We start from the raw sequence: 16,623 nt of genomic DNA, 5'->3' as shown, positions 1-16,623 counted from the left end.
CAGTGTAAGATTTGGTGCTTTCTTTTCTTTTTTATGTCAAATGAAACATTAGGACTCAGAACAATCCTTACTATAGTCTACACAACTGCATGGTAGTGGCCAAACCAAGTTGATGATCCTTCACCCTCAGCAGCATGCATAAGGGAAGGGAAGGTCTCAATAGAGAGCAGTATATTCATGCACCTGTTCCTATCCTGCTTTTAATAAAGTCGCATTAATATCAACATTTTTTTATAATGCAGCTGGTGGATAGCTGCCTACAATTACACCTCTCCCAATTGTTCATCTATTCTCTCAACAGCCTCAGTCCCAAAAAAAGAACATGGCTCCACACTAACTGGGGTTGTTATCTTTATGACCTTCTGGCATTTACAATTACACTTGACCCATGTTCCTTTCTTGTTCTACAAATGAGCACAAATACAAAATATTCACACATACATATGTCTGTCTATACATGTCCATAGTCCTTTGGTTATAGCTTGAAATTGGAAGAGCTGGCAGTTGTACACCATTAGTACAGAATGCTGAGACAGTTGGAAAGTAGGTTTTGTTCATACCCACAAGTTAAAGTCTTGATTTTTTTTGTACTTTTGAGTTCACCATTTGCTTCCAGCCACAGAAAATGTCAAAGTAATTCAATATGTATTTAATTTCTGTAAAAGTTGAAATTAAGTTATTTCCTGATGTTAGTCATATGCCTGTGAAATCAATGACCCTCCTTTCCTCAGCTGGTGTCTGCTGTGCTCTTTTTCCACAGACATAGACTTATTTCTCTCTGTAATGTGGAGTACTGTGCTGTTGAGCCAGAGAAATCAGTACTTCTGTGGCTCCCTGCATATTTTTTTTTTTTTATGAGCACGGAACTTTCTGAGTGTTAAATAAAATCCCCTACATATTTTAAGTCTTTCAGTTATGGTCTTTTCCCAGTTTTATATCAGAAAATATCTTCAGATTCAGCAAATGAACTAGGCTCTTCGTGATGTCTCCAGTTTTTTTTTTAATCATTTTCTCAAACACAGAACAAAGCAACAACAAAAACTTCTCTGCAGTCCCTGATATCCTGTTCTTTCTTTAGAGGCTGTCTCTGATATGAACTCTGGTGCCTACTTGTTGATCACTTCCCCTGGCAGGGCGGCTTTGCCAGGCCACAGAGGAAGAGGATGCAGACAGTCCTGAAGAGAATTGATAGGCTAGGGTCTGTTGGTAGGGAGGGGGTTGCCTCTTTCTGAGGACTACAGGAGGGGGGATGGGAGAAGAGGGAGAGAGGGTTGGACTGGGAGGAGACAAGGGAGGGGACTACACTCGGGATGTAAAGTGAATACATTTTTTAAAAGATTTAAGAAAAGAAGAAAATGCTCCTTGTGAATTTAGTATCACAGCATGGAGTGTGATGATGGGAAATCGAAATCTAAACTGGAGAGTTACTCAGAGAATAGCATGAGTTAGCACTAATACTATAGGCCTTAGTTAGGTCAAACTCTGAGGATGGGGTTAACTATTTACCTTTGTTGTGATGGTTTGTATTGCTATTTTGAACCATAGCATCATTTCTCTCACAGTTTCCCTTTGTCAATATGGGTACATTGGGCCCAGGGCAGAGAAGGAAAGGTTTTCTAAATATAAACACCAATATTTAGCATTTGCTAATGAATCTAGACATTTCGTGAAATTAAAGAATTTGTATATAACTGTTTGTTTAAAGGTTTATTTGTGTGTGTGCACATGCTTGTGCATGTTTGTGTATGTGTGTGTAAGAGAGAGGGGGAAGGGAGGGGGAAGGGGGAGGAAAGGAGGGAATGAGGGGAGGGAATGAGGGGGAGGGAGGGAGAGAGAGACTGGGGAGGGAGGGAGAGAGGAGAGGAGAGAGGAGAGAGGAGAGAGGGGAGAGGGAGAGGGAGAGGGAGAGGGAGAGGGAGAGGGAGAGGGAGGTGTTTTAAGTAATTGTGGAGGTGAGAAGAGGCCATTGAATAACCCGGAGCTGAAGTTATAGGCAGTTGTGATCTGCCATACTTCCAGCCCCAAAATCTCTTTTCACTATTTATTGTGGGGACCTAGGAGTACAGTTTACTTTCTTCATTAGTTCAGCTGATGAAGAGGTAAATACAGTTAAGAAACAGGAATGTTAAGCAACTTTTAATGTAAGCAGTTTCTGTAAATATTGTGTTTTGGCTTTTCTTTATGAGTATGTTTAATATAAACTCTGTAACAGGTCACCTTTCTGCAGGCAGCACAGAACATTGTGTATCATGACAAATGCTGAAGAGCTGTGGAAGTGCCTCATCAAATAACACTTCATGAGTACTTAGTTGTCTAAGCAAGGATTGACATGAGACTAAAAGACATTATAAAGATCTAGAGAGTAAAGCCCTGAGAATATCAAGCAGTCCCCACCCTCCTGCCCGAATGCTTCCAGCAGCTTTGGAAGGAAATGCTGTTGCCACAGCTGATCCTAGTCATTGTCAATATGTCACTGTAATTTAAGTTTAGAAACAATGATGAAGCTAGGTGTGGTGGCACATGGACTTCAATCCCACCATCTGGAAGGCAGAGACAGGAGGGTCTCTGTGAGTTCAAGGTAAGCCTGGTCTAGAGTCTAGAACAGCCAGGGCTATTACACAGAGAAATCCTGTCTCAGAAAAACAAACAAACAAACAAACAAAAAACAACCCCCCCAAAGGGAAAGAGACAATAAGATGGTTCAATAAAAGAAGCTTATTGGTCTGGGGAGGTGGCTCAGTGAGCAAAGCAAGTGTAAGGATCTGAGTTCAAATCCCAAGATCTTACATACCAGATGATCATAGTGGTATACCTATAATCCCAGTGCTTCTGGAGATGAGAGGTGGAGAGACAAAGTTTACCCAGAAGCGACTGGCCAGGCAGGCTGGTGAATGCTGCAGCAAAAAGAGAGGTCTCATCTCAAAGTAGAAGGCCACGACTGACACCCAAAGTTGTTCTCTGATCTCTGTGTATGCCCCTGCATTCATTCATATCATACACACACACACACACACACACACACACAGAGAGAGAGAGAGAGAGAGAGAGAGAGAGAGAGAGAGAGAGAGAGAGAGAGAGAGAGAAGTGCTTTTTCTTTGTCTCTTTCTCAGAGAAAGAAGGGGAGGAAGAGAGACAGAGACAGACGAGAGAGTCAGATGCATATGGTTTCACCCACAGGATACCAATAAATGTAACTTGTTCACCAGATTGCCACAGAAAAGAATAACCCCTAAGGAATATCCTTGCATCCAAGAGGGTAGAACATTTATGGAATTTTGCACTGTTAAAGGAGAAAAGGGTGCAGAGGCAGCCGAGATGCAGGCACACTGGAGCCATGAGGGCATGGGACCACACAGTCACCGGAGGAATGAGCAGAATAATGCAAATGAGAATGAAGGGGCTGTGTGAGTTTTCTTCACCTTAGTTAGGGCTCTGATAACAGAGCAAAGAAACAATTCTACTGGTGTAGCTTTGTGAAGTAGTGGGTTTCATTGGGGTTCCTTACAGGAGCATGAATGAAAGAGTTGCTATAGGAGCATGGACAACTTAGGCATAGCTGTACCATTGAAGAAGACTCCTTCTCCTCAGAAATTAACTTACCATGTTTATTCCAGTGGCAGCTTCTACAAGGATATGTTTGTGGGTCGAATATTGTGAAGTGTGTGTGTGAGTAATCACAACTGCTCCAATTTCAAGATGGCAGTATAGAGGAATGTTAATTTAGAGCATGCCTGTTCTGGCAAGAGATCACATCCAAAGATCTCCTAGGTCTGTGTGATCCACCCGGAATGCAAACATGCCTTTAATCCAGGAGACAGAGGCAAACATATCCGAGTTCAAGGCCAGCCTGGTATAGAGCAAGAATCAGGTAAAGAAAATCTTAGATCCAGATGTGGTGATACATGCCTTTAATCCCAAACAAAGGTTTCTAGAAGGAAGCACTCATGTTTGAAAGTAATGTCTAATTGAGTGGCAGAAAAGGTGACCAATCAGAGAAGATTTGACAGAATAGGATACGCCCAACTCTCACGAGAAGAGAGGGGAAAGGGAAGCTCCTTAAGAGGCAGTTTTTCAGAGAGAGGAGGCAGGGTTTTTTTGTTTGTTTGTTTTTTAACCAGGACAGTAATAGAGAGATGAGTTGCAGAGAACTCAGGTGAAGATAGAACAGGCCAGAAAATGAGAAGTAGCCAGATTAGAGCAGATTGCTGAGTTAGTTTGAGGCCAAGCAGATTAATTCTGTGCCAAGAGAGAAGCCACACTAAATTAATCAGCTAGGAGAAGAGTTGGAGCCAGAACAGCTGAGTTGAACCAGCCAGCCCAGAGCTCAGAGAGAACAATTAAGGGTGAGCTTGTTAAGCAGTAAGTCTCAGAGGATGAAAACAGTCTAGGCCTGGGTTAGTGGAGGAAGCAGCTTCCCAGAGAACAACAGATCCAGGAGAGTACAATTACCTTTACATTGCAATATCCATATTGCACCTGGAGGCCAGAGTTCTATAGCAGATGGTTTGTTCACTGCTCCTAAACACTAGAACCGATGGTGTACACAATATACTGCCTTCCTGCTCCGTGCAGAGGAGCCCTAGGTGTTTATCAGTGTTTAAGAGTGAGAACTACCAGAGACTGAGTATATATCAGACCTTGCTGGAGCAGTGATGAGGAAGATCATGGAAATAAAGAGAAATGTGACCAGCAGCCACCCTGCTATAGGTAGCTCACAGCTTCACTTACGAGCATAGATGCCCAGAAATCCAGAACCAAGCTAGCCACAACAGTGCTGGCTGAGAAGCATGTTCCTAAGGCTGTGCAGAGCGGTGCTGAGCAAATTCTGCATGGCCGTCTCTGTCATCATCTGATTTGTCACTGGATAGGAAAAGATGAATGGAAATTCAGCCATAGGACCTGGCTGGAAGATCGACACCGAAGAAGTGCTTGTCTTTTGCCTGTTCGCTAGCGTCTGCATTATGGGCGTCTTTGTTTTCTTTAGTACTTCTTTTTTGATAATGATAAAGAGGCTTTTAAAAATGAACTGTGACTTTTCTTATACCTCTAAGGTTTAAAGGTTGTTTCATAGTTGGCCAGGATGAGATTATTAAGAACATCATTTTAAATTGGTAGCCTTGAGAAGCAGTGACACAGCCCTAAATCATGACTGGTTAAGTTTATACTGCAACACTTAGCCTCCCAGTGGCTATAATTACTTTCTCCATGATCCTCAGTGCTTGGGATGACCTAAGCAAAACTATTTTTCCCCTCGTCTACCTCTTGTGTGCGGCAAAGGCATGCGACATTTATAGCAACTAAAAATTCCAGTGGGCAGGTCCTCCCTAGCAGATGGCACTGGGACTGGCTTGAGAGATACTTGTGTTGTGGGAGGGGTACGGGGGGGGGGAAGACTCAGTAGTTCTTCTTTCTGTTCTGGACAGAAAACAGTCTATATTTTCCCCCACCTCATCGTCTCTATTCAAAGCTTCAAAAATGAGACGTGAACCAGAAGAAGGATTGCGTCTGTTCATAGGGCCGTATTAGCCAGTGTTCTGTTTAATCCTCCTGGTGGCTGAGGGGCTAAGTCAGCAGTGTTATCCCTTCTATATTTCTTGTTTTGCCACATGACTGACTTTACAAGTTCAATGATAATTTTATTTGTGTTTATAATCCCAGCATAGGTGATGTGGAAATCTCAGCATCTGCCCAGAGGAGGTAGATGGAAAAAGAGGAAGATAGACAGTCATGCTTTTGGAGTTGAGCTTGGAGGTTGGGCAAGTAGCCCCATGACAAAAGGGAGATAGTTTCAGACAAAGAGGGAAAAAGAACACCAGAGAAAGCATACTTTGTCTTTGGCCAGTTTCTGGAAGAGAGAGACAAAAAAGAAAGGGGAGAATAGCTTTTCTGAAAAATTCAGAAAAGTGGGTAGACTTAACTGAGCTGCATGGCTGCCCCTCCATAAATGACTGCACGGTAAGCCAGGACTAATTTTTTTTTAATGTGTGTCACCCTCTTTTAGGGCTCATTGTCGGAGTGATCCTGAGGTATGGCACCCCTGCTACCAGTGGTCATGACAAATCACTCAGCTGTACTCAGGAAGACAGAGCCTTTAGCACCTTATTGGTGAATGTTAGTGGGAAGTTCTTTGAATACACGCTGAAAGGAGAAATCAGCCCTGGCAAGATCAACAGTGTGGAGCAGAATGACATGCTGCGCAAGGTGAGTTGGTACCGTGACTGTCTGGGAAAAGCTTGTTGAGTCCGTGGATTCATATTGACCTGGAGGAGAGAAATCCTCCCAAAGCACTGGCCTATCTGTCACATTCCTGGTTTACAGTTTTGTAGGGTGCTTCTGGGTCAGGATGAGGAGAAGAGCCTGATTTTTTTTACATATATATTTATGTTATTACACACATATACAATAAACTACATACAGCAGGAAGAACCAAGAAACAATCAGGAATTATATAAATGTTACATTCATAGTGTTTTGGCTATTTGTATTTGGCAACCTTGGAGAAAACATCTTTCCTATCTTGGTGAGTCTAAAATTCTGAATGTTCTCTACCAACTTAATACATTTATCTAGACCTAAAAACATCTTAACCCTTAAACAACTAAGCTTCATTGTAAAACTAAGCTACCTGGTCTTGAACTCCATCAGAAACTTGAGAAGGAATAAAAATTGATTACCTGAGTAAACAGGGAATGCAGGTTAGTAGGTTCCAAAATGAAAAAACAACAGAGACAGTTTGCTGCCTGAACAGTCACCAAAACTCTCTATAACGTTGGAGCATCATCTTTGGCCTTCTGGTCCAATATATCTGACAGACATATTTGTGAGGCAGGAACTACTGAGGACTTGCTTACCATGTCTTGGTAGAGTTTGGCCATCGACTCTGCCTGCATCCAAGCTTCCTATTAGGCTGAATCCTATCTGTGGCCAAAACAAGGAATGATAGGACAAAAGTAGATTAATCTACTCAACTTATGGCCTTAATTGTTATTCACAAGGTTGTTTTCAATTCATTGGTAGAGATTTGTGTATATTAATGCAAAATAAATTTAATTTTGAAACATTGGTATAGAATTCAAATTTAAGATTATTCTTCACACACTATATATATTTTTACTCTAGTATGAGGTATTGTACCCATGCAACTCAATTATAATACAAGGTCTACTTCCAATACTTTGAAAGTGCTATCATAGGCTGTTTAGGATAATTAAGTAATACAAGTAAATTGTTAACTGATCAAATCATGGTCATGCTTACATTTAGCACAAGAATATACATCCTAGGTTTAACAAATAGACATGATTCTACAGATAGATAAGGCAAAATAGTTAGATAAGGTATTAATAAAAAACCTCAGAGACATATATTTAAAGAAGTTTTTTATTATTTTAAATATTCATTAGCAGTAGGACAGGTTAGCTCCTGGTAACATCCAGCCTACCTCAAAGATGATGGTGAACATCAAAGAAACTCCTTATGGAGATGGCTTCAAATGTGGTAAACCAGCCACTGGGCAAAAGAGCCAGATTTTAACTTTGTTACTTTAGCTTTCTGACCTGCTTAACTGGCTAGGATCTGTAGCCAACATAAACTGCGGATTGCACAACCTCTTTGTATATTCCCTCTTGCCTTGTTTCACCAACTGCATCATTTTACTCTTTACTTTTAACCTTAACTTAAAAAAGAACCCCCTTTCTCCTTCCTTCCTTCCTTTATTCCTTTCTCCCTTTCTTTTCTCCCCTCTCCTCCCTTTCCCTCCCCTCCCTTTTCCTTCCCTTTCTCTCCCTTCCCCTCTCTTTGCTTTCCTTCCCCTGCCCTCCATTTTCTTTCTTGCTTTTTTCAGACAGGGTTTCTCTGTGTAGCCCTAGCTGTCCTGGAACTCAGAATGTAGACCAGGCTGGCCTCGAACTCACAGAGATCCATCTACTTGCCTTTGCCTCCTGAGTGCTGGGATTAAAGGCATATGCCACTGCCACATGGCAGTTATCTTTTTAATTCCCCTTTTAGCTTAGTCTGCTGAAATATAATTCATAGTTCTTCATGGCTTTGTTGACATAGCGTGCAAATATTTGAGCGCTTACTTACTAATGATGAATGCCAAAGACTTATGTAATCTTCAAAGGAAGGAAAGTTTGTTTTAGAATTTAAGTACAAGCATTGTTTTTCAATTTCAAAAATTCCATTTCATTTTCTTTTGAGATAGTGTCTTAAAATGTAGTTCAGGCTCATCTCAAATTCACTGTCCTCCTGCCTCAGCCTCCTCAGTGCTAGAATGAGAGGCTTTCACCATTATACTTGGCTGAAAGCATTATTTTTCATTTGATGGCGGAGTAGCAGAAATGTTTCAGAAAAAAAAGACTATATATCTCTCATGTGCATGATTTCCAGGATAGGCAAGAAATCAATATTAAAGCTTTATTTATGTGGGTAGATTGACTTTTATGTAAGTTAATAATTTTAAATATTTAGCCTACCCTTCTCCCCTGAAAAAGTTCAGCATGTTTATAAATTATAAAATTTATAAATATATAATGGAACATGAAGTAGTTCCATTAGCTGTACTATGATCGTCTGTGTAGAAGTGTCAGTGCAAGTTCCTTATCATTAACAACTACTCCGCCATCAAATGATCAGGATGTGGCTGACCTTGCTAATACCTTTGTCTAGGTCACATGAAGTATTTCTGAACTCTGCGCCCTTACATGGCGTAGGAGTATGTCTATAAAGGGTTACATGAATGGTCTGGGAAGTTAATAAAGACTCACAACAGCGTTTTTAGTGCAATTATGCCTCCATGGATATGTGATGAAAATCATGATGTTTTTATTGTCTGTTGAAAAACATTGGCAGCAGATTTCGATGAGTTCCCGAGATTGCCTCAGACTGTTGTGACTTAATATGTATGAAAACAGATTACCGGAATCAGAAGTGCTGGAGTGGGGTAGGAGTAGGGCAATTGTGGATTTTTTGACATAATGATTTAGCACATTGATGACTTTTGTTCCCAATAGGCACTTTAGTCAATGGCATGCACTATTAAACAAATATTATCTAATCAGTTGACTTTTATCTGAAATTGGACTGTTTTCTTTTTAAACTTTCAGGTCACATTTGATCCAGAGGTATTTTTCAACATTCTGCTGCCTCCGATTATTTTCCATGCTGGATACAGTTTAAAGAAGGTATGACCATTTACCAGTAATTTTGTAAAAGGTTTCTCTTTTTTTTGTTCAATACACTCTTGTTATGATTATTTGGGAATTTCATATAGTACACCCTGATCACACTCACTTCCCAGTCCTCCTCCTGGATCCACCTTCCACCCTATGATCTCCCAGAAAAAAGAAGTGGGGGAGGGGGGAAGAGAAAAAAAAAGATACCAAGTCCAATTTGTGCTGCCCATATACTCATTTAAGCATGGTCAAAATCCCAGTGGGAAGCCCCTTAGAGAAAACTGAGTCCTTCCCACCCACACTGCTGCCAGAAGCCATCAACTGTGAAGAGCTAAACTTCACCCTTCCTATCACTATTTTTAAGTGTTCTTTAGGGGATTCCCGTCTAGACTGTTTTTTCTTTTCTTTTCTTTCTTTCTTTCTTTCTTTCTTTCTTTCTTTTTCTTTTCTTTTCTTTTCCTTTTTTTGAGGCAGAATGGAAGTCTTAGTGTTGACCTGGATAATTTTCCGGTTTTCTCCTTAACGCTCAGATTTCTGTGTTCTGTACCTTCTCAGAGACCATAGTTGGCACATTGTCAGTGGTCCATTTCTGTTTTAAAATCTAGAGCCCTTCCCAACTGCCACTTTGGCACACAAAGTGTTAATTATTGTCAAACTGAAGTCAAAGATGTTTTAAGGCCTAACAGCTTCACTGCTGAGGATTTGTTGAAAAGAAAATAAACTTGTGTTCACACAAAAACCTGTGCCTTGTTCTTTGTGCTACCTTATTTGTAAGACAAAACCCTCAAACAACCAAAATGCCTTCCTGTGGGTGGTGGTTAAACAAACTGTTGAGTATCACCCGTTCCATAGAAAAATACTGAGCAATCACATGGAAAAAATGATTGATGTCCAATCTGGATGGGCCGTGTAGGCATTCTGCTGAGTCAGACAATCCAAGTTGTATACTATATTACTTTATTTATGTAGCATTACAGAAACAACCAAATTATACAAACAGAGAACAAATTTGTGGTTGCCTAATCTTAAGTATGATGGTAAGGTAGAGTTTGAGGAGACCACAAGTGACATTTTTTTTTAGTCATGGAATGTTTCTGTATGTTACACAGTATTTTTGTGGTACCAAGGATTTCGGAATGGATAGCCTTGCATACATGCTAGATGAGTATTATACTCCAGGTCAGTTCTGTGTCATGACTGTGGTAGTAGTTATACAACCCATACATGTGATAAAATTGCATTGAAACTGTACCAGTGTCAGTTTCCTAGTTTTGGACCCTTTTCTATGGTTACAGAAGATATAGTCAGTGGGGTGGGTGGGAAATGGATGAATGGTACACAAACCCTTTATTTTTAAAATTTTATTAATTTATACAGATTACAACTCAATTGTTATCCCATCACTTGTATCCTTCCATTCCTCCCTCCCTCCCGCTTTCACCCTATTCCCCTCCCCTAGGTCTGTGACCGAGGAGGACCTCCTCCCCCACTATACGGTCATAGGCTATCAAGTCTCATCTTGGTAGCCTGATTATTCTTTCTCTGAGTGTCACCAGGCTTCCCCACCAAGGGGAAGTGGTCAAATATGGAGCACCAGAGTTCATGTCAGAGTCAGTCCCCACTCTCCACATAACTATGGAGAATGTCCTGTCCATTGGGTAGATCAGAGTAGGGGTTTGATGTTTACTATTGTGTTGTCCTTGAGTAATGCAATAGCTTGAGCAGACCCCCTTTCTTATACCATCTTTTCAACCTCAGTTAATCCACTGTTAGTCCAAAGTAAAAAAGACAAGTTTTAAAGAACTTAACTGTTCCCCTTATAGAGAAACATTGTATTTGACATACTTGACAGCATCTTAAGCTCAAACAGCTATTTATTTGAGAAAAATGAGTACTTTAACAAAACATAGGCAGATCTATCTATCTATCTATCTATCTATCTATCTATCTATCTATCTATCTATCTATCTGTCATGAGAATACTGTGTGAAGATTTGGTCCCCAAAGGCCTTCCAAGGATAGCAGCCGCAGAGCTATTTCAGCTCTGATGGAGGATGAGAGATAGACTTTCCAGGTCTAGAGATGAGAGATCTTGGCTGACGGTAAAACGCAACCACATCTTTATGAACTAGAAAATGACCTCTAAATGAAGAAATTCTGGCTAGATTAATTGGGAAAACTGTACTAGGAACATAAGAGAGGGTATTACTACAGAATATAATTAGACATTCAGTGGATAAGAAAGGAGTACTCAGAACAGTTTTGTGCCACTGAATTATATAAGGGAGGGAGAAGTCAACCTCAGGTGTCATTCTTCAGGCACCATAGACCTCATTTGTTTTTGTTTTTTGTTTGTTTGTTTGTTTGTTTTTCTTTTTGGTTTTTTGAGACAGAGTCTGTTACTGGCTAAATCTTTCTAAGTTGGCTAGACTGTTTGGTTAGGGAGTTCCAGGGATCTGCTTTTATTCAACCTCCTCAGCACTGGGATTAAGTGTGCACTACTATGCCCACGGTGTGTGTGTGTGTGTGTGTGTGTGTGTGTGTGTGTGTGTGTGTGTGTAGGTATGTGTACCTGTTTGCATGCATACAGATGTCTGAGGAGGATCTCAAAGGTTTCCTTCTGTTACTCTCTAACTTATTGCATTGAGATAAGATTTCTCATGGAACCAGAAACTCACTGTTTGGCTAGGATGGCTGACCAGCAAGATCTCATTAGCCAACTGTCTCTGCCTTCCAATGCTGGGGCTACAGGAACACACGGCCATGCCCAGAGATTTTACTCCTGAGCCATCTTCCCAGCTTTTGTTTTATGTGAATGTCGGAGATCAAATTAAGGTCTCCATGCTTCCATGGCAAGTACATTATAGACTAAGGTGTCTTTCTAGCTCTTGTTCTAGTACATTTGACAAGTGAAATGGACAGATTCCTTGAATAATACAAATCAACAAAACTGACCAGAGATAATATAGAAAACTTGGATAGCTCTGTAGTCAACTAAAAAACTAAATTAATAATTAAAAAACCTACCTACAAACCTACATGGCTTCATTAGTGAACTAGGCCTGACATTTAAGGAAGAAATAAAAGAATCCCTGCAAACACTCTTCCAGAAAATACAAGATGGAAGACTTCCCATTTCCCTTTAGGAGAGGATGCCTTCCCAACCTATTGGATTTTCTGTCAAAACCACTCCTTGGTTTTAAACCATTAATGGAGTATCAACTAGGTACAGGGACTCTACATATTTGTTTCTGTTTCTATGGCAATGTGAATATTCACAGATCTTTAAGAAAATAATGATGGTTGCACATCAACACAAAGGTTTAGCTCATGATTAAACAATTAATTTATGCTTCAAAGTCCCTGGCAAAGTTATTGGAGTATGAAGTTTAGCCCTTAGTAATGATTCTCCATAAGTACTTCATGAATTGAAGAAAGACAAGGGCTTTTAGCTTTCAGCTCAGTCAGAGTTAGGGAGGCTAGAATGGAAGGGTCCTAGAAACCACTGTGCAGGACAAAGGCTGACTCTTTCACTTACAGTATGGAGAAAGGAGGGACACGAACAGTCATCCAGTCTTGTACAAAAACATTTAAGACTTCAGGTCAAAGTCAAACAAGTGTTCCCTTTCATAGATGAAGTAATCCCTCCTTTCTGCATTGCACTGGGACAGGAGAGAACTCCAGAGGGCTGGGCTGCTGCATACCTGAGGAACAGGCTGCTGTGTGTTTCCACACACACATTTCAGATTGTAGAAAGGGTCCTGTGTCTCGTTAATGTTGAAAACACTCAGAATGATTAATGCTGCAGGCGAGAATATGCAGTCAATGCAGAACTAAGTCAAAGCTAGGGTTTCTCTGTCCAGTGCAAGGCTCAGGGTTGTTTCTTTGTGCTAGATGCAGGTTTTCCACATAAAACATCTCAAACGTATCCTTTCCCAGGTCATTTTTAAAGTTGCCAAAGTCATCTGAATCTTTACATCATTTATTGACACATAATAGATAGGACATGGTTATTATAGGTATAATGACTATTATTTTTCCCCTCAGTGCAAACTTTGGGAACTCTTCTTTGGGTCAAATGGGTGATGAATAAATTTATTTTAAATAAAAATGAAAGCATATCATAGCTTATGAAAGTCTTTCTAATGGTTGAAAACACCTTATTTTTGTACACCCTTCCCTTCATCAGCTCTGTTTTCTTAAAAGAAACCCAAATAACAAGCTTTCCCTATTAAATTGAACTTCCTTTTGACATATTAGCTTTCTGTGTTACCAATCATTAGTGCCTTTCAATCCTTCTAAAGTTACCAGATTGGTGGTTGTTACTGTGCTTGCCACCTCTGATGGCACCTAGTGTTGATTACATGGGTGAGAAAGATTTTACCATTTAGCTAATGTTAACTAATGAATGGATACATTTGGATCATGTGATTTATGTATGTTCTATACACCTTTGCAGATACTCATCTTATTTCTACCTTGAAAAAGTTCCTATTGGCTTTGCCTTTGATTTTGTGCTACTGTTTGTGCTTTGTTTATAGGCATTACTATTGGAAAAACCATCTAGGCAATTTTTTGTGACACTCTCTCATACACACACACACACCACAACAGTGATGGAAATGGAAGAGAATAGTACTTTCCCAGCAGTAGGAATATAAGGCTGAGAATGATACACTACTAAGTGGGATGTCCAATGGATTTCACCAAAAGTGAACCCTGCTCTTGAAGGCTTTACTTGGGCATGACACTATCTCCTTTCTTTTCTCTGCTTGCCATTCTGTGCCTGAGAGAGAAAAGTAGGTGTCAATCATGACTATATTGTAGACACATAAAAATAGGAAGAAAGGTCTAGTCTTCAAGTAACTCCTGTCCTTCCTTTCTCCTCACAAAGCAGAGTGGTGGGGATTAAAAAAGCTATGGGTTGAAGTCCAGAGACTGGCTGTCTAGTTCCTGGTCATAATTTGGTAGATGGATGACTTTAGGCAACTCAAACCATGGCTTAGAACCTTAGATTGTTCTCATGGAAGATGGTTTAAGAGCTGCATATGGCAGCTTATGCCTATAATCTCAGCACTGGGGAGGAAAAAGCAAATGGACTTCCACTAGTTTAAAGCCAGCTTGGGTGATGGGGTAAATCCCTCTGTTTAAAGAGCAAAACAACAGCTGATGATTTAGCTCAGTCTTAAAGCACTTCCCTAATATCCTAAGTCAGTCTCCAGTATGGCCCAAACAAACAAGCAAACAAATTTGAGTGAAACCCTACAGGGGTGCTTTGAGAATCGGATGAGCTAGTCTATATGAAACTACTTTGTATATTATGAAATTTGCATTTAAATGCTGATATAATATGTAAGCATATGCCATAGCTTTTCTTCTTCTTCTTATTTACATATATATTTATATTATTACACACATATACAATAAACTACCTTCAACAAGAAGAACCATGAAACAATCAGGAATTATATAAATGTTATATTCATAGTGTTTTGCCTATTTGTATTTAATTTAGTTCACCAGGTTTGAATGAGAAATGACCAATTTGTGTGTAATGGAGAGAGGAAAGATTGAGATCCTGGAATATATTATGGTTATATTTTTGTAGATTTACATTTCTGGTTTTGTGCTTTAGCTAATATCACAAATATGAATTTATCTGTCTTTCTATTAACTCTGGGAATAATTGCCCAAAAGAAAACTGAGTGCCACCTCTCTAGTTGGTGGTGTGAATCTGAGAGAATGGAGCCTAAAAATGAGGGGGACTAAAGTCTCCTGCAATAGCCAACTTTATTTATAGCATCAGAAATTTATATTCTGAGAGTTAATGTGCTGGCTAGTTTTATGTCACCTTAACCCAAGCTAGAGTTCTCTGAAAGGAGGGAGCCTCAATTGAGAAAATGCCTTCATAAGATCCAGCTGTAAGTCATTTTCTTAGTGATTGATAGGGAGGACCTAACCTATTGTGGGTGGTGTCATTCTTGGACAGATGGTCCAGGGTTCTATAAGACAGCAGGCTGAGCAAGCCATGGAGAGCAGGCCAGTAAGCAGCACCCTTCCATGGCCTCTGTACCAGCTCCTGCCTCCCTGGCTGAGTTCCTGCCCTCACTGCTTTTGACGATGGATTGTTAGATGGAGGTATGGGTAAAATAAACTCATTCCTTCCCAAGTTGCTTTGGTCATGGTGTTTAATCACATCAATAGTAACCCTAACTTAGACAGTTAAGCAAGGTCACATGACTAAAGTTCACATGACTTCAGGCTGTGTACAAACTTAAGGACAGACTGTGACTGGAAACATTTTTTTTGACTAACAAAAGTAAGATAATGGGTAATCTGAAGTAAACCCTATTTACTACACCTGGGAAAGGCACAAAAACACATTTCAAGAACAAAGCAGTGTTTAGAAAGAACAGAGGTCACAAGACTCTAGTCCTGTTTTTTGTTTTGTTTTTTTGCGTTTTCTTACAAGCTCTCATAATTCTTTTCACACAACTCCATCCTTGAACCATGTTCTGACATTGAGTACAGAGCAAAAATCCATCTGAGATTGCAAGTTGTATCTGGGTATGTCACCTGAATGCCATTGGTCCTAGCATTTTCTTGGATAAGCCATTAATGGAAGTTTTTAAAAAAATCATTATACTTTTATTTATTTGGGTGCCTGTGTATGTGAATGCATGTAAGTAGAAGTCAGAGGACAACTTGAATGGGTCAGTTCTCCCTTTCTGCAGTGGAGGTCTCAGAGATTGAACGGAGGTCATCAGGATTGGTGGAAAGTGTTGTAACCTACTGAGCCATCTTACCAGCCTCTTCAATGGAGGTTTTATTGGAATCACAGTTGTTAATATTTTTGAAATCTGACTCCCCCCCAAAAAAATGTTGCCATATAAATGCAATAGCTTAAAAAAGACTTAAGACAGGGTTAACACCTTTATTTGGTGACTGTTCGCATGACATGTCCTGGAAAGAATCTCTTCTGAGCAGGTCACATAACGGCAGTAAACATTCTTTTGAAATCTGAGCCCCAGAGGGATGAGCATTGTGGAAAGATGAGAACTGGGCCTTCGATTGTCTGAGACATGGAACGAAGGACAACTGCTCTCCTTTGCTCGTGTAGCCTGATGTTGTCAGTGCTCTCTTTCTCTGATATTGCTCAGCTGGCATACTGGGTCTTTGGTATCCTTAAATCCCAGCACTCAGGAGGCAGAGGCAGGCAGATCCCTGTGAGTTCGAGGACAGCCTGGTCTACAAAGCGAGTCCAGGACAGTCAGGGCTACACAGAGAAACCCTTGTCTTGAAAAAAGCTAAAAAAGAAAAAAGGCTAAGGTTTTGATGTTTTTGTTTAACTAGGGTGTTTGGAAGATTTTACTTATCTATTTTTATTAAGTAGTTCTGAATTTCAAATAGGAATTGCCTTTGTGTGTTGCTAAAAGATCTTAAGAGCATG

The 16,623-nt window shown here is 40.1% G+C and overlaps 1 protein-coding gene across 3 annotated transcripts in view; it reads left to right on the top strand.

Annotated features, from left to right (window-relative positions):
- The window catches only part of SLC9A7 (solute carrier family 9 member A7), a 161,599-nt gene that overhangs the window by 64,591 nt on the left and 80,385 nt on the right, over positions 1 to 16,623 (top strand). For all 3 annotated transcript variants that reach the window (XM_084790040.1, XM_084790039.1, XM_084790038.1), the window contains exons 2-3: positions 6,002 to 6,201; positions 9,105 to 9,182. In XM_084790040.1, coding sequence (XP_084646166.1) covers positions 6,002 to 6,201; positions 9,105 to 9,182 — 278 coding nt within the window. The remainder of the gene's footprint in view (positions 1 to 6,001; positions 6,202 to 9,104; positions 9,183 to 16,623) is intronic.

Source organism: Acomys minous (genome assembly GCF_964271855.1).
Source record: "Acomys minous genome assembly, chromosome: 7".
Lineage (NCBI taxonomy): Eukaryota > Metazoa > Chordata > Mammalia > Rodentia > Muridae > Acomys > Acomys minous.
Note: the sequence above shows the minus strand (reverse complement) of the source record. Positions and strands in the feature narration are given on the sequence as shown.